The sequence below is a fragment of the Oryzias latipes genome, chromosome 4 (genome assembly GCF_002234675.1).
Source record: "Oryzias latipes chromosome 4, ASM223467v1".
Lineage (NCBI taxonomy): Eukaryota > Metazoa > Chordata > Actinopteri > Beloniformes > Adrianichthyidae > Oryzias > Oryzias latipes.
This window is the reverse complement of record NC_019862.2, coordinates 7,339,389-7,363,905: the sequence shown is the minus strand read 5'-3', so window position 1 is coordinate 7,363,905 and position 24,517 is coordinate 7,339,389. Positions and strand designations below refer to the sequence as shown.

General features: G+C 43.0%; 2 protein-coding genes across 4 annotated transcripts in view; both read right to left on the bottom strand.

Moving 5' to 3' along the window:
* LOC101163727 (kallikrein-7) overlaps positions 1-24,517 on the bottom strand; it is a 93,849-nt gene that overhangs the window by 697 nt on the left and 68,635 nt on the right. Inside the window, exons 1-5 of one of the 3 annotated variants that reach the window (XM_020702235.2) lie at positions 1,238-1,349; positions 922-1,155; positions 709-853; positions 479-611; positions 49-303 (exon numbers count right to left, since the gene is read on the bottom strand). In XM_020702235.2, the coding sequence (XP_020557894.1) occupies positions 49-303; positions 479-611; positions 709-853; positions 922-979 (591 nt within the window). In that variant the 5' untranslated portion in view covers positions 980-1,155; positions 1,238-1,349. Of the gene's footprint in view, positions 1-48; positions 304-478; positions 612-708; positions 854-921; positions 1,350-24,517 lie in introns of those variants that run through there. The other 2 variants (XM_004067689.4, XM_020702237.2) reach the window with 2 other exon arrangements.
* Positions 8,362-11,619, bottom strand: LOC111947350. Its single transcript, XM_023954103.1, has 5 exons — positions 11,361-11,619; positions 9,767-9,944; positions 9,529-9,676; positions 9,259-9,368; positions 8,362-8,940 (listed from the first exon to the last, which is right to left on the bottom strand). The coding sequence occupies exons 2-5, from the start codon at positions 9,923-9,925 to the stop codon at positions 8,653-8,655; spliced, it is 705 nt and encodes a 234-aa protein (XP_023809871.1). The 5' UTR covers positions 9,926-9,944; positions 11,361-11,619; the 3' UTR covers positions 8,362-8,652.

The following is a 24,517-nucleotide window of genomic DNA, read 5'->3' as shown; positions in this document are numbered from 1 at the left end:
CTCAATTAATCTGTCAAATTTACAAACTGTGTTACTGAGAAAACTGACCTGACAGAATCCTTTGTCTGTATACTTTCCACCTGCACAGATCATATTGGGGAGAAGGCCGCCCCAGATCTTCTGGCAGTCATTGTGATCTATGATGGACACATTCACCACCCTCAGGTCATCCACAGAGACGTCAGTTCTCTCCGTCTTCCCCCATCCAGCCACAGAGCACTCCTGATTGTATCTCAAGTTCATGTTCTTTTCTGCCAGTGGAATTGTTTTAATGTTCTCTCCCATGGTAGCATTTTCGGCCAACTGCAACACAGACATTTTTGGTTTTAACTCCTCGGACGATGAAAAGCGTTCAGTGATAATTTAATTGGAAGAATCCATAGCACAGGTGGGTCTAGCTAGCAGAAATAAGAAAAGCTCAAAACCATTAGCATGTTATTAACAGCAGAACCTCTTGATTACCTAAATGTATACTTACTTTAAGGAGCATTATGTCATAACCATTTCCAACATCACTGTAAGCTCTGTGCTTGCATTGGTTGCTTATTTTAATTTTCTTGGCATTGCTGTTCTTCCAGTTGTGTCCTCCCAGAATGACGTGCTTCAAACCTCTGAAGGATTAGGAATTGGACAGTTATTTATAGTTTTATAAGTCAGAAGCTGATTGACAGGCCTTGATGAGATGATTTGTGAAGTCTAATTCCTCACTTGTCACAGTGAGCAGCCGTGACCACAAAGTCCTCGCTGATGAGGAAGCCTCCACACACGTGACCGTTTTTGTTCTGGACGGACACCATGAACTGCATGGAACCTTCTGGAGCAAGTTTCCCATTGATGATGACACTTCCTTGAACTGTACAATGAAATCAGGTTGCTGTTTATCCATCTGTTTCAGAATTACAAATAAATTCCATTTCTTACCATGTGATGCAGCACAAATCAGAGCGTGGAAAAGCAGAAACTGTCCCAGAGCCTTCATGGTGTCAGGAAATCACACTTAAGCTTCAGAGAGTCTCTGTCTGACAGATATTTATACATGGACTGCCCTTTGCTTTAATCAGAGGCCAATCATCTTTTATCTGATCTACACGTCAGACCACATCCTTTTTGCAGCGTGTTTGCAGCTTGTTTCATTTTTTATCATTTGCTGAAAATCTTCAGTATCAACAGAAAACAGTCTGTAGTTAGTGAAGAACCTTATCAGAAAATCAGGTTGTAAGATGTTATCGCTTCTTACCGAACATGTAGGCGTTTTGATCTGTGAAAGCCTCAGAGTGTGAAACTTTAGACCGTCACATGTGGACTGATGTCATGTATTCCAAATGAGTCACTTTCTGCTTCACGATCAGTTCAGAATGATGCAGCTCGTCTCGTCCTTCAAGAGATGATAGAATACAAGACAGGATACGCTCTGTTTTTTCACTGACTTCCTCTGCGTTTCAGTAGAACATGTCGTGTTGGTGGAACATAGACTGTTTCTCCAAAACATCTTTGATCTCCTTCAGAAATGTTCTTCTTTCAAAGTTCAAGACACTTTTAACCAAATGAGGTCAATTAAAGCGCCATTTTTTTATGATTTGGACACCGCTAAGTTAGAGCCATATATTGTCAGTAAGCAGTAATTGTCATTGTTTCTATGGCGACCATTGTCACCAATCAAGAGTGAGCTTATTGGAAGGTCACACCCCTAAGACTTGAAAATTGGCTGCATGAGATTTGTCAAACCTTTGTTTGACCACGTTGGACGTGGGGGCCAGCAGGCTCCACCTACTTTTATTGAGGCATCTGATTGGTCAGTTTAAAATTTGAATTATTTTTACTACAGAAAAAATATCATGAAAAAAAAGGATTATTAAGAAAATGTTAAAAAGGTATCCGATCATAAATGGTTATTCTGACCAATAGAATGTCTGAGTAACAGTTTATTTCTCTATAGAAGTCTATGGGATTCTAAACATACTTCCTTTTTGAACCCCCAGGGGGGCGGGGTCACTCACTGCGGTTCTTATATGCAGTCATTTGTCACTAGCTGTCTTAACTGGGGTGTGATGCTGCTTAAAGGACTGCATTTTTGTGAACAAGCGCACAGAACTACACACTCTTCTAGCCACACACACAAACATGAAGTAGTTTGACTACACAAGATCGGATCATTCTGCAGAGAAACGGATTTTTAATTTTGTTTGATATCCCTTGTTTGTTGATAAGTGTGAAATAGATGAAGATGCATTCGTACTTCTGAAGACAAAGGCTTGTAGGTCTTAGAGGAAAAGTAAAACATCATCTGTATAAGGAAATAGTCTACAATGATGTGTTTTGAATTAATTATATGAATTCTATGATTCACTTGCAAAAAGAACAAGGTCATTGGTTCCATGCAAACCAGAGTTCACCTGTTTATTGAACTCCAAACAAATTGTCCAAAGACACAAACTCATGTTTGGACCAAAAAGTCTTTTTCCACAAAACACACGAACAACTAACATGAACTGTGGTGACCATGTTGACAGTTTTTGGCGTGAGCACATGGAGGCAGGTATTCTGAAGTCTGCTAACCTCGACGCACCAAGATGCATGTTGGTGTCACAATACTGGCTTATGTCAATGATCAGATGGGATTATCCATCAACCTGCATCAGCAATTAATGACAACACTCAGCATGTTTTCTACTGTACCTCATCAACAGGAGCTGCAACCAAACAGGGCAAACGTATTTGCTGCTTTAAAAATAGGTCAACATGATAAAGCAGCAAACTTGCCATCTTGTTTTGTCTGAACGGGTTAAAAGTTTCACAGATGAAAAAACCACAGTTTTCGTATTTCTGTGCCACAACAGATGAGATGGTGACTGATAAGGGTTTGGTTTTCCATCACCGAAAATGCTCTGATCATGTTCTCAACAGCATGAGTACACCACAGAGTTGCTCACAGCTTATTTTGGGCGTCGTGCCGTAGTTAAGCACCTCCTACGAACAGTTCCACATTAGTTTTATCCACAATTCACTGTAAATTTTGGTTTGAAATGCAGAGACGTCTGCATAAAAACCAAAGGCTGCAACACTTTTACACTCCACCAATGGAACAGATCCATACTAACAACACTTTTACAGCATCAAGGAGATGGAACCAGAGCTAAGTTCTTGTCATGGACCAGAAAAGGGAGCCCCTTATCCACAACTTCCAAAGTCCCTTAATTTAACTCAGAAGTTGAATTAAGCTTAATTCAAGCTCTGAAGGATATTATTTTTTAATCTTTACACATAATTTTAAACCTTTTGCAGATGTTTTCTTTCGCAGAGAAAAGCAGCTATATTGTGAAGGTATGATCAAATTGACCAACAACTGGAAATTGTAACAAACAGGAGGGACACTGACTGTGGGACAGGATGCCCCCTGCTGGTTAGTACAGGACTGGTTTGGTTCATCGAGAGAATAACTTTGGCGTCAGAAAACGATCAGCTCCTCAACGTCTCTTCTGATCATTTTGTTCAAAATGCATTCTAAAACCTCTACCTGAATGCATCTGAGCAGAGGTGGTCCTGACTAATTTGATGCCCTTTATTAATCAAATAAGTTTAATATACTTGTATAATTAAACTACAATTAAGATGTAGCATGTACGTTATTTTACTTAATACACATCAATTTGTTTATTTTTTTTAGGCTGACTGGTACTGGTATAAATTACTACATTTTTCTGTTCTCTTTTTTTCTATTTAAGCTGAATAGAACCCTGAATTATGAATCAATCAACTCAGGTCATTTCCTTGGGCATCATGAATGAACATCAATGGAAACTAAAGGACATTTTCTTCTGTTTTTGTGCTCAAGTGCCACATAAAACTGAACAAAAAAAGACAAACACTTGAGTACATTGCATCTGACGCTTTGACTGTAAGTGAGAACGGCAGAAGAGCTTGCTGGTAGACGAAATCCACCAAAAAGCTAATTAACAAGAGTGGTCTGAATAAGTGGAAACCTTCATAATTCCAATGTTGCTCCAGATTTTACTCCTCAAACAGTAAATTTGGTCTCACTTGGCAACGAGTGTTTATTTTGGACACAAACTGCATTCCTTTATCCTTGGACTGTTTTTCTCTTTTCTCCTTTTCTTACTGAACACTGGATGTTTTCTTTGATCTTTTCTCCATTTTCCACAACCTTGAATAGACTGTCTGTCAAACATCAAAACAGCAAAATGGGTAAAATGATGGAAACAACTTCACTTTGATGTAGACTCTATTTATTTTTCTGTCACTTAGCGAAAAATCCAGTAAACCTAATGAAATATAGTAATTTTAAATATTAAAAGTCTTTATTGTATGTGGGGTCGCACAGACAGCGCAAAATACTGTCATTACAGCGATAGCCCTTGTGCTATCCTATGGGGTCAAGATGACCATTAACGTGTTCTTCCTACCATGACAAAGGTGGATAAAGGTGGAGAGGATTTCATGTAATCCACAGACACCAGTAAAGATCACAAATCATTGCAGAAAAAGGGTTCAGCGCTCTGTCTTGGAGGGTCTAGATGACCCCACTTTCAATGTTAAAGTGCCTAGGATAGCACAAGGGTTAATGGGGGCGCCCTATAATGCAAGTTTCATTAATATTACTTGGAAATGAGCAGTTTTGGTCTGTCCAACTGCAGGGTGCTCGCTCCCTACAAGATTGCGTCCTTGGCGACTGCCCACATAACCCATAGAAAAAACCTCAGCTGCATCTGAGCCATTTATCAATAAATCTGACATTGCTTGTTTTTGAACATTGCTTTTTAACAAGAAGAAGGATCATTTATCTCCACATCAGACCGCATCCTGTTTTCTGCAGAATTGCACATTTGCAGCTTCTTCAGTTCTAACTGCCCTCAGTTTAACCTTCATCTTGTTCAGGGACTGTAGTTTGACTTTATTCAACAAATGCTTTGATTTTGTGATTTACTGAAATAATTATCACATTCATGAAACTGAAGCTGTCCATGTTTGTGTAAATGAGTTTGGTCTTTTCTTTTGTTCTCTGTTATTCTAACTCTTGTTCCTGTTAGTGATGCAGTTTCCCAGTAGTTTGCATTGATGACGCAGGTACCAAGGTTAAAATGATTTTATTACAAAACGTTAAAACCAATTAAAAATAAACCTGTTTAAAAAACATGCACAAAACAGATTCAGTTCGATGAGGACCAGAAGAGGGGAAGTGGAGGCTCCCAGAGAACAAAATAAAATCTCACCCCACACACTTGTGAGCCCTTCACCCAAGGACATGTCACTCCAAACCGGGGCAAAGCCTCCACCTAAAACTCAGGACAGACACCTGAGTCCTCAGCACTGAGGGAGGGGGAAACAAAGGTGGATTAACACAATAAAATGCACAGTTAAAATACAGAATTGTATAAAAATTCTTAAAAAAACACTAAAAAGAACTCTCGTGAGAGCAAATCCGCCTGTAGGGTGCTGCTCGATGAAGAGAGTGTGGCCGAGCTTTTGTTTTCGTGGGTGATGAGGGAGGATTCAGGCGTGATGCCCCGTTAAGTCCTCCTTTGCTCAGGCTTTATGGCAGCTGAAGAGCACCCGGACCCGGCAGAACCTGGTCAGAGTCCACATTGATTCTGGACACGAGTAGTGACAGTGCCATAAAAATGCTTAAGATCCAATATATAAAAAGCAGCAGCTGTTCGGCGGGCGGGAGTGTCAGAGAGTCCCTGGCAATGCAAGAACAAAACATTACAAAAATAAAAACAGCTTAAGGCAAGCGCAGTACTTGACCTTCACCAGCTTACCAGACAGACTGTTCATCACCTGTGAGGCGCGTTTAAATGCAGAGGCTGTATTTGGCTCAAAATCTGTGCCTGCAGTTGTCATCCGGAGCTGAAACAGTATGCAAGTATGAGGCAGCGAACTAACTCCTGTAATCAGCCTACCACCACTACATTACCTGTGAGGCTAACCGGAGGTGTGCAACAAGAAGTGGGCAGTTCCAAATGCTGCCCATGACCAAGTGAGGGCTTCTTGGCCTTTCATAGCGCCCCATGAGGCCACTGCCTGTCATTATCCTCCCCACTGCACCTGAGCCAATTAATCCTGCCACAAATGCACATACCAAAATTCAGGTGGCCCAACAGCGACAAAATCTTATTCCAAAGATTGAATAAACAATGTGCTGCACAAATACGAGGGATGACATACTGGGCAGAGAGGCACACATCAATGAACCATCCAGATTCATGGTAGAAAAGAAGTCCGGACGGGTGGAGGACCATACGTCTTAGATAAAACGGAAAACCCAGATTCCAAAATGGGCTGCAACCACAGAGATGCAAAAGACCGGGGATAAAGGAGGAAAATCGAACACGAGAAATCATCAATAATATGCAAATGAAGGGGAGCCCATAGGATTACACAAAGTCCGGCACAGGGCTTCTGACAATGCAGTCGAAATTATGAGGACTGTTACGACAGCCGAAAGGTAAACCGATAAACAACACTTTGAGCGCCAACTAACGGCAAGAAGAAACCACTGGGAGGTATGGAGAGGCAGAACAGTGAGAACATCAGCAATATCAGCCTTTTCCAGCCACACATTGCGCTCGGAGGAATTAATCATGGGGATGGCATGGTCAGCCGAAGTGCAAAAAACAAACAAATTCGGAAGGCACACGAGGAATTAGGCCGCTGATGCCCAGAATGGATGAACTACGAGGCGCCGACAGGTCTAATAAAAGTCACGTCAAACCTGAATACTTCCGAGAGGCCACCCTTAGGGGCTGATTCGAAAACAGGGCCCCGGAAATATCCCATCACATAGCCCCCACAACCAGCCAGAAACCCCTAAACCAACCAGAGAGAGAAAATAATGAAATATCTGTTAGGTTGAGAAGACGAGGCAGCATACAAAACTGACTCATTCACAAGTGTGTCTGATGTTAGTTCCCCGAAGGACTGGACTCTCTGGGGCACACAGAGCGGGGTGACTGCCCACACACCAGCCTGCCCCAAGGGAGGAAGGGTGGAGCAGAACCAGACGCTGAGCACGCTGCTCGTACCCCCTAACACACAGCCCACAATGGCACTGTCATCTGAGAACTTCTGCAGGTGACAGTGGTGGGAGTCGTAGGTGAAGTCTGATGTGTACAGGGTGAACAAGAATAGGGAGAGCACAGTCCCTTGAGGTGCCCCCGTGCTGCAGACCACCACATCAGACACACTCACGCTGCCTCACAAACTGTGGTCTGTCTGTGAGGTAGTTGATGGTCCAAGCAGTTAGATGTTGGTCCACGCCTGGAACCTCCAGCTTCCTCCTCAGCAGTGATGGCTGGATGGTGTTGAAAGCACTGGAGAAATAAAAGAAAACATGACTCTCACAGTGCTCCCAGGGTCTCCAGGTGAGACAGGGCCCGATGCTGCAGGTAGATGATGGCGTCTTCCACCCCAATGCCTGGTCGATATGCAAACTGCAGCTGGTCAAGCGCTGAGCTCACCTGGGTGCGGAGGGGCCGAGGATGATCCTCTCCATAGCCTTCATTAAGTGGGAGGTTAAGGCAACAGTTCTGAAGTTGTTCAGTTCCGTAGAACGAGGTACTTTTGTAACCGGAACCAGGCAGGAAGTCCTTCAGAGGACTGGTACCTTCTCCAGTCCTTGGCTCATATTAAATATGAACAGCCCCACCTCACAGAGCTGGTCTGCACACTCCCTGAGGATCCCAGAGCTTATGTTGTCAGGGCCTGTTGCCTTCCTGGCCTTTGTTTTCCAGTTGTAGAAGCTGGAGTTGGAGGAAGGGCAGAGTGGACTGCTTGGTGCTGAGGTGTGAACAGCTGCAGCTGGGAGGAGACGCCTGAGCTGGAAAGGTGTGAAGAGGGGGCTGTCTGGATAGACACTGGGGGCTGGGCAGAGTCAAATCTGCTAAAGAACAGATTCAGTTCATTTGCCAGGCTTGCACTGCAAAAATTGACTGTCTAAATACAAGAAATTTAGACTTATTTTTAGATTATATTGTCTTAAAACAAGTGAAATTATCTGCCAGTGGGGTAAGATAATTTCACTTGATAAGATATCTTAAAATAAGAAAAAATATCTTGGCTTTTAGAAAGAGAGAAACAACTCAAAATTAGTAGTAAAATACTCATTTCAAGCACTATTTTTTAGGTAAAAAAGTCTCAAAACTAGTTTATAAATTCTTCTTTGACAGTTGTTTATTACTCACTTTGAGTAAAAAGACCCTAAAACTAGATAACCGTAAGAAGATATGCTTTTAATTCAAGAGTTATTATACTAGAATTAAGACTTATTGCTAGCTGAATTAAAGCTAGTATTGTGTAATTACTAGCTTTTGTAGCTCAAACCAAGACAAGAAAAATACAAGCATACAGGATTAGTATACTTAACAATATTTATTTATATTGCTTTTTTCAAAATTGCTTTGAATACACTGTTAACATAGAATACTTCTGCTTCTACAAATACAAAGAACTGCTTGAAGCATTTCAACATAAAATTTAACATAGGTTTACAGCTAAATCTTAATGAACGCTGATGCAGGCCATACAAGTAAATAATCTGAGGTTAAGAGAAATAAGAAAAAGAGTGTCTCTGGTTAACATCACCAAACAAGGCATTCATTTCTCACCGTGAGAGCTCTACCACTCAGTAAAAACGTTTCACTCTGCCAAAACTTTTTTTATGAACTTGTGGTGTCCCGCTCGTGAATATTGTCCTTCAATATTTCTGTCTGACTGACAAAGTAGGGTTGCCACAAACTTGGGATGGGTAAGATGGAAGGTGTAGTGGTAAGCCAACAGATAAAACAACCTATGGCCAAGATCTTCTTTGGCAAAGGTGGTGATGGGAGTTTCTCCACTTGCCACGAGACAGCAAGACCCATCAAAGAGCAACACCGGGCTGGAGAAAGATCTCTTCTCCAGGTATTTGGCAGGATCATCTGTTGGCTAAAGATAAAAATAATTAGGGTAAAACAGTTTATGTTGTAACTTTTACTAAAAATGTTTTGTTAGTAATAATGAAACATCACTAGGGTCGTATTTACCATTTTGAAAATTAATATAATTTTTGTAGATGCTTGTATTTAGGCTTTTTAGGTGTCATTAACACCATTTTGCATATCTAGTGGCAGAAAAAAAAACAGAAATAAATGCTGGGATCCTCCCATTATTCCTTCCAGTCTCTACCCACAGTTATTACAGACCATCAGAGACAAACAAAAATCAAGCACAAAATCAAAGTTTCAAATGGGAACAAAAACTCACCTCTAGAACATGCAGCAATGCTTCACTAGCATGTGCCAGTTTCTTAAGGGGTGAAGTTGGAGATGGGAAAAGCGTTGGGAGTGCTCTGAAGAGTGCAACGTTGTGTTCAACTAAAATAGAACAATATAATAGAATAACTCAGTTATTAACTTCATTTTCAGCTTAATGTTGAGTTTACATTAAATTGAATATCAGTTTGCATAATAACAACGCAATTCTGACCAACACCTCTGAAAACATTATGCAAAAAAAGACAATAAAATGAGTTACCTCCACTTAAGTTCATGGGAGGCTTCAACACTTTTTTCCAAACTCTGTAAAACTGCACTAGTGAGCAGAAGTCTTCCCATCTGTCCTGTACTTGACATCTGAATTTGCCGTTTCCCATATCCTGGATCCACCGCAGCTCCTCCATCACCTAAAACACAAGTAACATACAAAAATGCCTCCTTTGTAAAGATGGGCGGTGGGGGGAACAACCAATCAAAAACACAAGTAAATTGCTTACATGATGAAGCTCCTTGAAACATGGATATGCCTCCAGAATCTTTGTAGGTCTATCATCTTCTTTTAGGACATCACTTTCAATGAAGGCTTTTCTTGACTGAAATCCGAGGTCAAGGATCTGGCAGACAGCATCTTGGTTTGGTTTTGGTTCTCTATACATCTATCGAGGCTATCCGTTTCTGCCAAAATGAAAAATAAAAATCAGTGAAGATATCAGACATATTCTGAATTATACAATGGGTTTAAGCCGACATGAACTGTTATACTTCCATTATTTATTAGAGCAACATAAATGAGAAAGCATCTTACACTGCTGTATATAAAAGCTTGTTTACAATGTAAATGTAAACAACAATAGCTGTAATGTCTCAATATCAACAATATCAATGTCACAATATCAATATCCAATGGTATAAGGATAATTAAGGTAGGTCAAAAAAATAAGAAAAGGTAAAGCATTTTAAGTGATCACATAGAGGGCATAATTTTATTCCTGAAGGAAACAGCAAAACAACATATTGGCGATCTGAATCAAAGATACGAGTTCTTAGTGTCATAACCTTCTCATAACTTGTCTAATCCAAGTAAGGGAGGTATCATTGCAAAGCTAGTCAGAGAACTACATGAATTAAGGTTGATATCAAATCCATTTTTACTTCATTATCAACAAATAATAAGTAATTACGAATATAACCAAAAAGATTGTACAGTTCAATTAAGCTAAACAGATGCTGTGAGGCAGAGTAAACACTGAAATCTTCTTCAAGGCATATATAATGTTTATAAAATGATCCATTTAGCTGACCAAAAAAACCTTTGGAAACAGATATCCTATTTACACTATTTTCCTTTTACATTTTAACTTTTCAAGTTAATAAATAAGAGAGATTCCAGACTCGTTTCCTGGGTTTGAACTATCATGTGGCTCTATGTGTAAAAATACTTTGAAGTACTTTTAAAAGTCATTATTGATTTTAATAAATAAATAAAACAATAATAAAACTGCTGTTTTATTTATTTATTATTTTATACCACAATCCAATAGTATTTCATTAAGCTACGGTTGCTCCTTTATGTTTGTAGACATTGGTTGCAGCCGATCAGTTTACTCAAAACCAGTCACATGACCTCATGTCCCAGCATTCACTTCTTGGACGGAGCCTTGCAAACGGGGGGAGTCACGCCCGCTGTGTTTGGCAGAAAGAGTTCCGCCGGAAGCGCTGCTCAGCGCGCGTGCCTAGAACAGCACCTGCTCGCTTTTGATTACTGATTAAATTTCCGGGAGGTGAAGATAACTACAACAAAAAATATTAGCCTGCATGTATAGTACGCACCGATCTAGTGACGCTCATTCATAAAACGGAGAAAACACTGCAGCCCCGCGTTCCTCTAAATGGAAGAAATTCTGGTGGCTAAGCTAGGTCATACGAACATGCCTAGAAGAGACGGAATGCCGCTCTGCTACTGGCTGCCTCGTCACACTTGACGACTAGCTTGGATACCTAGCTGTCATTAGGCTTCGGGGAACAATGTTTGTTCACATTGAGTGAAGTAATAATATTTAATAAAATAAAAATAGTCTCAGAAAAACTTACCGAACTGGCTATCAGAAGGGTCTGGTTCAAAGTGGCTGCTGCTTTTCCCTCTCTTTCCAACCGTCAGGACAGGCGCAACCAAATGACTTGAGGGGGGTGGGGGTGAGAGGGTTACCGCAAAACATGTACCTTTGTCCACAAAGTTGTATGATGTAATTAGAAGATATTATACACACTACTTTAAAACTCACCTCTATTATTGTTGTATGGTAATACTAGGGAAAATAAATTTTGTGTTATTTATGAAACCCTCCCGTCCCCCCATTCCCTTCTTAGCTGATATTGACCGCAGGAGGAAAAGGAGTACCGTATGTTCATGTTATTTCAGACTTTGAGATAGTCCAGATTGTTTTTGCACCCGTTTTACCAATGCAGAGCGTATAAAGACTTACAAATCTGATTGAACAGCATCTGAAACGATTTAAGCCATTGTTTCCTTAGAAAACTGTAATTCCTAAGCAACACTGCCTTTGCATCTCCCTGTTAAAATTATTTATCTTGGTTGTTTAGACATATGTGTATTATGTTTGAGTCAAAGCCCATTTTTTAAACAATGGTCATCTAAACTAAACTTCAGAAATGTCTGTTAATCACTTGTCAACCATAATCAGCTTTTTGAATGCTGTCAAAATGATATCAGCACAGAGCATCCCATATATTTTTACATGAGAAGGAGTTGGGCCTTGTCTCAGAAATAATTAATTTGGAACACATTACAGGAAAGATTGGAAGGTTTTGTGACAGTTGTGTTCTGTTACTGATTTGCACAAGGGTTATCCCTTTTTCTATCTATCTTAGATGACCCCCCCCCCCCCTTCCATTGACATGTTCTCCCTACCATGACAAAGGTGGAAAGATTTCATGTAATCCATGGACACCAGTGAAGATCAAAAATCATTGAAGAAAAAAGGTTCAGAGCACTGTCTAGTGGGTCTAGATGACCCAACTCCTAATGTTAAAGTGCCTAGGATAGCACAAGGGTTACAGAACAGGTATAGCAATATTACTTTTCTTAACCGCTTTGTTGCTGTTGCAGTGTTCAAGTCCACATGTTACTAGGTCTTGAAACAAGTCTTTACAGCTAAAAGTGGTCACAAAATAAAAATTCAAGCCTCTGCGAGTAATTTATCTTGTTGTACATGTAAAATGACTAATTTTAGCCTTTATAAAACTAAGTAAGAAATAAAAGACTAATAATCTTGTAACAAGATTAATAATCTAATGAATTCTTCTCTTGCATAGTAAATTATTCTTAAAACAAGTTTTAAATGATTATTGGACTAAATTTAAGATTATAATTCTAGGTTAGAAACTTCATTTTTGCAGTGTGGTCACCTGTGACCTGGCGACCATGATGGGTTTCTTTCAGACAGACAAACAGGACCCACCCCACTACCTGCCACTCCACCCAAAGGGCAAAAAAAAAAAAAAAAACTGATACAAAAAGTATGTCAGGGATGGCCCGTTTGACATGGCGCTTCGGCGCGCGGTTCACCTTCATGAAACAGAGTGTTTCGGCACAATGTTTCGGGGCGTGTGTCCACCAGCGCAGATCCCGTGGTGGATGACGTATGATGCGCCAAATGCTTCGTTTGGTCGAACCACGCTTCAGATGTCACTTGTGTTTCGAACAGTTGGGCGCGCTATTCTCTAGAAATGCAAAATGAATCATAAACGTTTCCCGACCAGTTCCATTGTTTCCCCTGTATTGGAATCATCCTCAGTTCATTGCACTTTACCATGGCTCCTATTGAAAACGTTCTGTGGCTCAGGATCATTTAAACTTGTTTTTTCCTAATAAAACAATACACTATGAACGTTGTGTTTAAAAAAAAAACTGCAATTATTGTATAATGGCATGTCATTATCTTACGAAAAGAGATAGCTCAGTGGAACTTAAATCTAGAGGTCCTAGGTTTGAATCTAGCACTATACTTTTTTTTTTGCATTTATTTTTTTCTTCATGTGATGTGTATTTTGCTGTGTCAAGCACTTCTCACAGAAAACGTCACATTTTGTGTTGTTTTACATTTTTTTTATCATCATTAACAAAATTGTTCTGTTTTACATTTTTTCATCATCATTTCCACATTGAAGTGTTACAAGGAGAAACATATGTTGAAATACAACCAGTCTGCCACCAGATGCCGCTGTTCTGTGTGGTTTTGAAGCCCTGAATGAGTGGTTCATTTTTCCAGCACAATTACAAGAACCCTAATGAGGCTTTATGGGGCTTCTATTCCGATCCCTAATATTTTTTATTGTAGGAACCCAGAACGATGTCTTTTTAAATCAAACTAGTTAAAGAAACTTTCAGGTCATATGAGCCATATCAAATATATCTACGCCACATGCCGGGCTATAGAGGTACTTTTTTCTTTTCTCCTTCTGTTTATTTGTTACATGTTTATTTCAACATTATTGTTTATGTACTTCTTCTTCCACTTTCGGCTTCTCCCATCAGGGGTCGCCACAGCGAACAAGTCGCATGGTAAATTTGGCAATGTTTTACGCCGGATGCACTTCCTGACGCAACCTTCTCTAACCGGGCTTGGAACCGGCAGAGGTAGAGAAGGGAACAGGGAGCAGCCTGGAGTTGAACCTGGGTTTCACGGACGGAAGGCGCTGCAAACCAGCACGAGCTAAACTGGCTCCCCTCATTATTGTTTATGTACTGATGATTAAAAACTACACAGTGAGTTTACATAAAGATACTTTTGTATTAACAGATGAGGCGTTTTATTACAAAGACAGAAAGCAGCGACCATCGTATTCATGCTCTGCTGTAAACGGTGCAATGCGGGGAGCGTGGCATATTGTGAGGCATTTGGCGCTGCTGGCTCCGTATTGATCAGTATTGATGGGGAACGACGACTACTAATTTAGTGCTCCGTCCTCCGAACACACAATATATTTCACGCACACACCTCCGCTCCGTGCTCACACCCCCATCTCCACCTGCACGCGCCCCTCCCTCGTGGCACGCGCCGCTCAGCACAAACACACACTCCGCAACAGTATAAAGCGCGTGCCTCACAGCTTCCTTGATGAGCTCGTATTTATCGGGCGAGAACTGCAGAGCTTATAGCAGGAGGAGAAACGCGGGGCGGCTTTAATAAACTCCGGTTGCTGGACTTCTACCGGGGACATGATGTGCCGCGGGGAGAAAAAGACGTTCTGAAGGCAGAGTTTGCGCTGAGTGCATTTAAACTCGCGTCTGCAGTGACGTATGTGTCAGAGGATGTCCGATTGGCCATTCTGCATGTCAATCAAGTCCCGTACTTTTCGGTGAGGATTTTGATTGGCTGGTGGATTTTCAAGAAGCACTCTCTTCCCCTTCAATCTCCCCCACGTCCCCGAAGATGACCGGTCGATCGCGACCGACGCAACGAGCTCCCCTGCTCTGAAACACACATCACCGCACACGGGAGTCCAAAACACCGGCGCAAACTCTCCGTCACCAGAAAGCTGCTCCCCGTTCCGCGCCACGCCAAGCCCCCGGCAGAAAATCACTCCAGACCCGGAGTGTTTATTGAAGCCGCCCCACGTGTCTCCTCCTGCTATCAGCTCCACAGCCCTCGCCCGACAAACACGAGCCCACCAAGGAAGCTGTTTTTTACGTGGCACGTGCCTCGCACGGAGCCAGCAGCGCCTTTGAAATGCCATGAAAAATGAACAAACTAAAATAAATTTGAATTTTTATAAAATACTCATTATTTTCCAAAGTCACAGGGAGCCACAACAGAAGGATGAAAGAGCCACATGTGGCTCTGGAGCCATGGGTTGCCGACCCCTGGTCTAGATGACCCAACTTCCCATGTTAATGTGCCTAGGATTGCACAAGGGTTACGAAGGAGCATAAAGCTGCAGCGGAACGCGAGAGCAGCTTTCCCCTCCTTCCGGCAGTAACACGACAACAATGTGGAAATAACAGGGCTGGATGAAAAAACATACCAGTAAAAGAGAGCATGGTGACTTAAAAGCGCCCGCGGCACGCGCCTATGCCTCGGCGCAGTGCGTGCGCCAGAAGTTTCCTTCCACAACAGTGAAGGAAACTTCTGGCACGCAGCAGACCGGCTTTTCCAAACCCGTTGGTGATGGTGGATTTTTTTACACTGCTTTTAACGATTGCTTTTAACTTGAAAGCTGGGTCACATTGTAGTGGCAGTCACGTGCACGTTTTGTCTAAAGGCACCAAAGGATTGTGGGATGCGGCTGGGCATGGGTGTTTCTTTTATTGCACCATGATTTAAGTGTCTAACAACTGAAGTCACGTCCATGCTGATGTGTGTGTGTCAAAGCAATCACATTAGTGACTGGACATAGAATTATGCATACATTCTGAAGCTGCTGAAGAGCTCCTGACAACCATTAAATAAAAGCATAAATTAGCTGCACCATTAAATATGCTGCAGGGTCAAAAGATGGTGAGAAAAGTAGCAGCTTATAGTCCAAACAATACGGTAGTCAAAAATGAAATATTAGATTACAGTTTATAGATTTGTGTAAAAAAATTTTTTATTTGCAAACAAAACTCACTGCACTCACTGAGTGCAGCAGGTTTTGTGATATTTAAGCATAAAGTTGCAAAAATCTTCTGAAACTCTAAACGATCTTGACGACGATGAGCATCAGGAGCATTTACAGATTAAAGGGATGACAACAGAAATGAATGGAGGTGTTAAAAAATGACAAAACTGGCTCAAACTTTGACCACAAAGAGTGAACAGACCTAAGGTAATTGAAGTAGAAAGTAAAAATGCAAAACAGAGAAACCAACAAAATTATTTTAGGAATCTGTGTGCATTAACAGGCCAAAAGAATCTGCGTCCCCTTACAATGCCAGCTCATCTTCCAACAGGCTCCCAGGTATTCTCAGTCGGACCACAGTAAGATCACCCTAATTGCTAATTCGCTTCGTAATAAGGCTATGCTCTGGGCCCAAGCCTTCCTCTCATCTAACCCCATATTTCACCTTCCCTTCACTCGTTTCATTGAAGAATTCAAGCTCGTTTTCAACCAACCACAAAAAGAAGAAGCCACACGTCATTTGCTTTGTCTAAAGCAGGGGTCTCAAACTAGATTTACCTGGGGGCCACAGAAGGCAGGGTCTAGCTGTGGGAGGGCCGCAACTTCAAAGCACACGCAACTTCTGAGTGTCTGAGAGACAATAAATTTGTATGGAACATATACTATACTATTAACTATACTCTATTATTAACTGTTTTCTGTACAAAATGTACTTATAAAAATCCCCTTTAAAAAAAAATTAAATACGTAAGTAAAAAAAATAATAAGTAAATAAATCAGTAATACGTTTCTGTTAATTTCGTCTTCTATATCTGCTGTTTTCTTATTTAAACGTCCTTATTAACACAGTTCAGTTAACACTGTTGCATTATAACTATTAAACATAAAAGAAGACTTAAATTCTACAGTTCTGTAACCTCCATCAATGGTTCTTCTGAACACGGCTTCTCTTGTCTTCTTCTTACTGCTGGACTCTTGGCACCACTTCCTCCCAAACAGCTGAGACCCTCAGTGTGATTGATGATGATTGTCTGTACATCTGGACTGGACTTGGACTTATTGAAATTAAAGGTGGAGAAGTCAGAGAGTATGTGTTCCCAATTTTGAGTCTGTGTTGAATGTTTTTTTTTAAAATGTTTACTTTTTAAAACACAAATCAGTAAAGGAGAAACAAAATTCAGTAACCATTTTTGGATTTTCTTTCTTGTGACCTTTTGCACATTTAAACCCCGGTCAGAAGCATATTAAAACTAAATTAAATGTTAAGGACAACTCCAGCTTCCCCTTCTCCTTCAGTCTCGCTGCACACACACACACACAAACACACACACCCCGTGCGCCTGCAGCCGTCTGGTCTACCCATCAATCCAGGTGCGGCGCTGGTTCATGTCAAACACGTCTATCGTTGGATTTTCCACACATGTTTTAACTGTGTCTAAGACTAAATCTTGTTGTTGCTCGCACGTGTTTAATGTTAAAGCCCTGTTAGCTGTCATGCATGTAGGTGTGGGACATTAATTCTCCTCAGCGACCAATCTCCCGCAGGAGCGGTGTGCTGCAGTAACAGCCTGCACAACACCGCCGCGCGCCTAAAGGCCCGTACACACCGGGACGAATATTCGCCAGCCGTTATTCGCCAGCGTTTTTCGCCACGTTTTTTGTGTTCACACCCAGGCGATTTTCGCTGACGGTGAGCCGAGCGAACATGCAATTTCATTCCCTGACATTAGATGGCGCTTAATGTAAACAGAAATACTCCTGTACACAAGGTGGCGCTGCGCAACTTTACGCTTCTTAAAGTCGCTTTTCACTCAGAAGAAGAGAGCAAGTATTTACGCGCTTGTCAGAATAATACAAAGAAAACATGAATATTTCAAGCATCAGTAGCTCCAACTGGTACTTGGTAAAGGGATATTTTAGAATGTCCGTCATTATTTCTTCGCGGCAGTGTAGACGCTACTTGGCGTCTATCTTCTTCGCTGGTATGTGTGCTCAGCAAGGCAGTTTTGTGTTTGAGCGCCCCCAAGTTGTGTTTTACTGTAACTTCAGAAGCTCCAGACACGTGTGCAAAAGCGCCATTCTCATTGGTCGAACCCGAGGCGTTTTTTTTTTTGACGCTTTGGTACGTGGCGTTTTTTCGCGTCGGTGTGCACACTCTCATTGGTGCCCTTTGTTTAGTCACGAGGCGTTAAACGTCGGCGAAAATCGCCGGCAAAATTCGTCCCGGTGTGAACAGGCCTTAACTGTAACCATTACCCTCCTCCGGGTCTGTGCGGCCCAGAGAAAGGTTCAGCACGGACTGCATGTATTTAGAAAATTATGAGCGAATAAACACGTTCTAAAAAGGAAAGTATGTGGTACATGTGGTTTGGCGAGGGGGCTGCCAGGTTTCCTGCCTTAAATGTTCCCCTGCTTTCAAGCCCGCTCAATGTCACGCCCCCAAGAGTCATATGCCCCACTGTGATTGGTTGGTTCGTCAGCTCCGTGTACGTCACTGAAAAAGTGTCATTCATACAAACTGGCGGGATGCATTAACATTTAACTCTCATATTAAGACAGGGGCCGCAATATATCATCTTGGGAGCCGCAAATAGCCCGCGTGCCTCAAGTTTGAGACCCCTGGTCTAAAGCAATGTAACAGATTCTTAAGTGATCATGTTATTGATTTCCGCATTTTAGCTATAGTGTCAGGCTGGTCAGATAAAGCTTTAAAAGCGGATTTTCTACCTGTCACTTAATGAGCCATCAAAGATCATCTCTGTTCACAACCTGAGGCTCACACTTTTGAGGACCTGGTTTCTGCAGCCCTCCGCTCCGATAATCTGACTCAAGGAAAGACAGACTGAAAAGGACCGATATTCATGTTAACCACTGTCATAGTATTATTAAGTTAAGATTAAAAATGCAAGGAGACAACATAGAAGTTGTTAGTCAGAGCACTTTTGTTATATTCCACTAGATGGCAGTGTGAGACACCAGATGCTGTATTTTACGCTCTGTATATTCTGTTCATGACTCTCTTCGTCTGTTCTGTATTGCCAGTGTGCACCGATCGTTCTGCTGAGAGAATTAAAAGTACAACTTGGCTGATATCAGGCATCCTCATTTCTTCCCACACCTCCGACAGCCACCATCCAACTTCAGTCATTCACCGTTAATTCCACCTCTTGTACCTAGTCACGAATAACCTCTGAAGAACCTATGCAGATCTGTCACTCCAAACTGTTGCCAGAGGAACGTCAAAAAAGGAAGGAGGAGAAGTCCTGTTTCTACTGCGGTATCCCGGACCAATTTGTCTCTCAATGCCCACTCTGTTTAAAAGGCAGAACCCCCCGCTAGAAGACAGGCCATGGGCAGGTGACACTGCTGTTTCTTCAGGATGAAACTTCCTTTTTGGACCTGTTAAGACTTGTCTTCATTCTGAGGTGTTTGAAGTTGAAGCCCTGGTCGACTCGGGAGCAGAGCAGACTTTCATTGACCAACATCTCGCAGCCAAGCTGGCTCTACCCACCAAATCACTGGATCCTCTTGTTGAGGCGGCTTGGCTAGGGGGTCAACACCTCTCCAGCATCATGCATCACATCAAGCCCATAATACTCATCACGTCTGGTAACCACAGAGAACATATACAATTTTTTCATAACTGAAACCACGCAGACATTTATCGTTCTAGGTTTCCCTTGGCTACGCTTACCTAATCCTCAATTAGATTGGACTCAACAGCGGATAACTAATTGGAGCTATTTTTGCATGGCAAATTGTCTCGAGTCCCCCTCCTGTCTGTCGCTCCTCCAGTTACAAACTGTCCGGAGGATGTGGATCTTACCAATCTGCCTTTTATGCTACCAGGATTTAAAGAACGTTTTTAGTTTAGTAAAAGCTTGTTCCTTACCCCCTCGTAGACCCTATGATTGCTCCATTGAACTAATTGCTGGGTCAACCCTACCCAAGGGGAGATTATTTAATTTATCGGGACCTGAGAAGGTAGCTATGGAGAAATACATCCAGGAGGCTCTTTCTTTAGGTCATATCCATCCCTCCTCTTCTCCTGTTGGCACAGGTTTCTTTTTTGTTGAAAAGAGAGACGAATTCATTCATCCTTGGATTGAATTTAGAGAGCTTAATCAAATTACTATAGAAGACAAATACTCTCTACCTCCCCCGTGACTTGCCACCTTAACGTGGTGGGGGAGTTTGAGAGCTCGAGTGATCCCATGAGCTAAGCTGTCTGTCAGCAGCCAGGTCCTGGGTGACAAGCCAGACAAAGAGCGGTTCAGAACCACCTGATTAACAGAAATATCAAGGCCCCGATTACGTCGCCCGGATTGGCGGGCCCCACTCTGGAGCCAGGCCCAGGGTTGGGGCTGATGACGGAGCTCCGCCCACGTCAGCCCGAAGGAGCAACGTGGGACCACTCTCCCATGGGCCCGCCACCTGTAGGAGACCTCAAAAGGGCCTGGTCCAATGTGGTTTGGGTGGCAGTCGAGGGTGGGTGCCTCAGCAGCCCAAACCCTGGTAATGGAACTTGGCTTTTGGGACATGGAACGTCACCTCTCTTGGAGGGAAAGAGCCTGAGCTGGTGAGAGAGGTTGAGAGATACCATCTAGATATAGTCGGGCTCACCTCTACACATAGCTTGGGCTCTGAAACTCAGTCCTAAGAGAGGGGTTGGACTCTCTACCACTCCGGAGTTGCTCAAGGTAAGAGGCGGCACGCTGGTGTGGGGTTACTGATGAGCCCCCAGCTCAGCCGCCAAGTGTAGGAGTTCGCCCCGGTGGACGAGAGGGTCACGTCCTTTCGCCTCCGGGTGAGGGACAGGTCTCTGACCGTGGTTTCGGCTTATGGGCCAAACAGCAGTTTGGAGTACCCAACTGTCTTGGTGTCTCTCGAAGGGGTCCTGGAAAGTGCCCCAACGGGGTACTCCATTGTCCTCCTGGGGGACTTCAATGCCCACGTGGGCAATGACAGTGGCACCTGGAGGGGTTTGATTGGTAGGAATGCCCCCCTGATCTGAAACCAGAGTGGTGTTTTGTTATTGGACTTCTGTGCTCGTCATAGTTTGTCCATTATGAACACCATGTTTAAGCACAAGGGTGTCCATCAATACACCTGGCATCAGAACACCCTGGGCAGGAGGTCAATGATCGACTTTGTAGTTGTTTCGGCCCTGTGTCTTGGACACTCGTGTAAAGAGAGGGGCAGAGCTGTCCACCAATCATCTGTTGGTGAGTTGGATTTGCTGGTGGGGAAGGAGGCCGGAAAGACTTGGAAGACCCAAACGTACTGTGAGGGTCTGGCTGAGCTCTCCATTAGGGAAGTCTTTAACTCCCTAATCCGGGAGAACTTCAAACAGGTACCGAGGGATGTTGGGGACATTGAGTCCGATTGGACTATGTTTTCCACTTCCATTGTCTCTGCTGCTGCTCGGAGCTGTGGTCCCAAGGTCTCTGGTGCCTGTCGCGGCGGTAACCCCAGAATCCGATGGTGGACACCGGAAGTAAGGGATGCCGTCAAGCTGAAGAAAGAGTCCTACCAGGCCTGGCTGGCTTGTGGGACTCCAGAGGCAGCTGACAGGTATCAGCAGTCTAAGCGAGTGGCGGCCCGGATTGTTGCAGAGGGAAAAACTCAGTCCTGGGAGGAGTTCGCTTAGGCCATGGAGAAGGACTTTCGCTTGGCCTCGAGGAAATTCTGGCAAACCATCCGGCGCCTCAGGAGGGGAAAGCAATTCTCTACAGGCACCGTTTTCAGTGCAGGTGGGGGGCTGTTGACTTCGACTGGGGACATTGTCGGGCGGTGGAAGGAATACTTCGGGGATCTCCTCAATCCCATTGACACACCCAAGTCACCGTGGTAGTCCACGAGCTCCTCAGTGGCAAGGCTCCGGAAGTGGATGAAGTCCGCCCTGAGTACCTTAAGTCCCTGGATGCTGTGGAAGCATCGTGTGGGAGTCGGGAACTGCACCACTGGACTGACAGACAGGGGGGTGTTTCCCCTCTAAGAAGGTGGGTGTGTGGGTGTGTTCTAACTACAGGGGAATTACACTCCTCAGCCTCCCTGGGAAAGTCTATGCCAGGGTACTGGAGAGGAGAGTTCGTCCGATAGTCGAACCTCAATTTCAGGAACAACAGAGCGGTTTCCGTCCGGGTTGTGGAACAGTAGACCAGCTCTATACCCTCTTTAGGGTGCTGGAGGGATTGTGGGAGTTCACTCATCCAGTCCATATGTGTTTTATGGATCCGTTGGGGGGTCCCAAGGGAGACTCGTACCTGGGGTTGGAGTGGGAGGATGCCCAGAACTCCTGGGTGGTGGTGACGTGATCGTCTGGGGCTGTGGGCGTGGGGTGGGGTCCCGGGTTGGGCCCTCACTGCGAGGTGGGGGGGGGGGGTGCTCTCCTGATTGGGTTCGAGCTTGCACTCTCTGTCCCCCCATGCCTCCCTGCTCTCTGGCTTTGGAGGCCCTCGTGCCGTTCCTGCTGGCACTGGCCTGGTGGCGGATGTAATCGCCCAGGGGGCAGTTCACTCTCTGCTACCGTTCAGATTTTGGGGGGGTTCCGGCTGACGCTGCTGCTGCGGCAGGGGTCTTGGTGTGGGAATGACTGGGCACTTGCCCTCCTTCTTTTTACACTCCATCATTCATTTTAGAAGAACATAAACATTCACTTGAGCACAGGTGTAAGCTCACCTTTGCACAAATAGTTTGCGAGATTGAATGAAATGTTTCATACAAGTTGGTTTGAATGCACAGGTATGCGTGTGTGAACATTATCTGTATTGTGTACATGTTGACATGTGAACATTTTTGGAGCCAACAGTTATGTTTATAACATTTGAGTCTGTGTGTGGACAGGCCCCGCCCTTATAGACTTTATTACATCTGAACCTCACTGTAATGAGTATAACCATCCAGTAACTTGTTGCTTTATACTGCTTCATGCTTTTACCACCCCCTCCCCCTTCTATAATCACCCTCCTATCCCCCCTCTCTAACATCCCTCTCTCTTCTTCCCTCTTTTCTTTTCCGTCCGGTACAACACAAAAGATTTTCAAATATGATTAAAATGAATAAAGTTTGACCTCGATTACAAAAGGGGTTTATTCAGACATGCCTCTGGTTTGTCAGAAGATTCATAACCCCTGTTGTTGAAGTAAAATATGTCCAACACAAGAGGTCTTTTAGTTTCTTGGTGGTTGGACCTGGCTGGAGGTGGCTGCCTTCTTCCTTGCCATATGGTAGCATTGTGTAAAGGGGGACCCCCTGTTTTGGCCTACAAGTGGTGGTGTCCTGCTCAGGTGAACCCCCCCTGTTTTATTTTAAACACTATTGGGATTGTGGTGTGTTTGTGTGTATTGGGGCCCTGAGCAGGTACTCCTGGTGAAGGTTGGATTGGAGATCTTCCTTGGCGTTGTTAGTTGGCTACCCACTCGGTCATACTCAACCTGCCACGAAGTACTCCTGAGTTACACTTGTAGACTTCTGAGGTTAAAGGTCAAGCAAATTCTCCAAATATCTTGTGATCCTTATGTTTCCACATTTGTATTACCTTTACTTTGTTCAAAGAATAGAAAGCAAGAGACACAAACAAATGGAGAATGTCAAAGTCGTGAATCAAACTACAGCTGTGAAAACAGATGAAGGTCACCTGCTGCGGTGATGCACCTGCTGCGGTGATGCACCTGCTGCGGTAATGCAAACAAAAAAGAACAACATGAACTCCAGCAGGATGATAGAAGAGCCAGAGGTCAAAGGGAAACGCCACGTTAAAGAGGAGTTCTCCACAGAGTGACGTATGAAGGGTTGTCTCATCTTCAAGCTGCCTGCTAACTTTGCTCAGATGTCCTGATGACATCAATGCCCCAATCTGCATTCAGGACCCTATTGTACAACTACAGCAATGATTGTGTTAGAAAAGTACTGTTAGTTTCAGTATCTTCATTGCACAATTTTGACCAAATATGATCCATATTTAAATTGAAGAAAAAATCTTTAAAAAAAAGGAATTTATGAAAATCTTTATTGTAGTTGGATAATTGGTCATGATTAGTCAGTACAGAAAGTTTCGTGACAAGAGGTTCAGTGTCTTCAGAACTATTGAGCACCTTTAAAATGAATCACATCTCTTGACATTTGAAAGAAATGTATCAAACATGATATAGATGAAATTTCCCACATAAAATTTATTGTAGAATGAATCTGCTGAAGAGTCTTCATTACCAGCTCATATAAATGTACATGTTTTCACGGACCTTGCACTTTGTTGAAGGTCCTTTAGCAGCCATCTCGCTGATGTCTGCATTTACAGCTGGAGGAGAACAATTTTAATTAAAATGCTGAAAAAAAATTTTTTTCTTTCTTTCTTTTGAAATGCAATTCTATTTCACTCTGTGTTAAGACAAAATGACTGAGATACTTGCTGTCACATTTGAACGTTTATTTAGAAGTTATTGAGACCTGAAATAAACACATGCAAATGGTAATTTGTCAGTTCTGATTTTACAGCAGAAGATTTTTACACACAGATGGAGATTTTTAGTGCGCAAGTTCTCACATTATATTTTACAAGTTCTCACATCAAATCTACAAGCTCGTCCAATTAGACACATTTTTACCTTCAGATGAAAGTAGAAGAA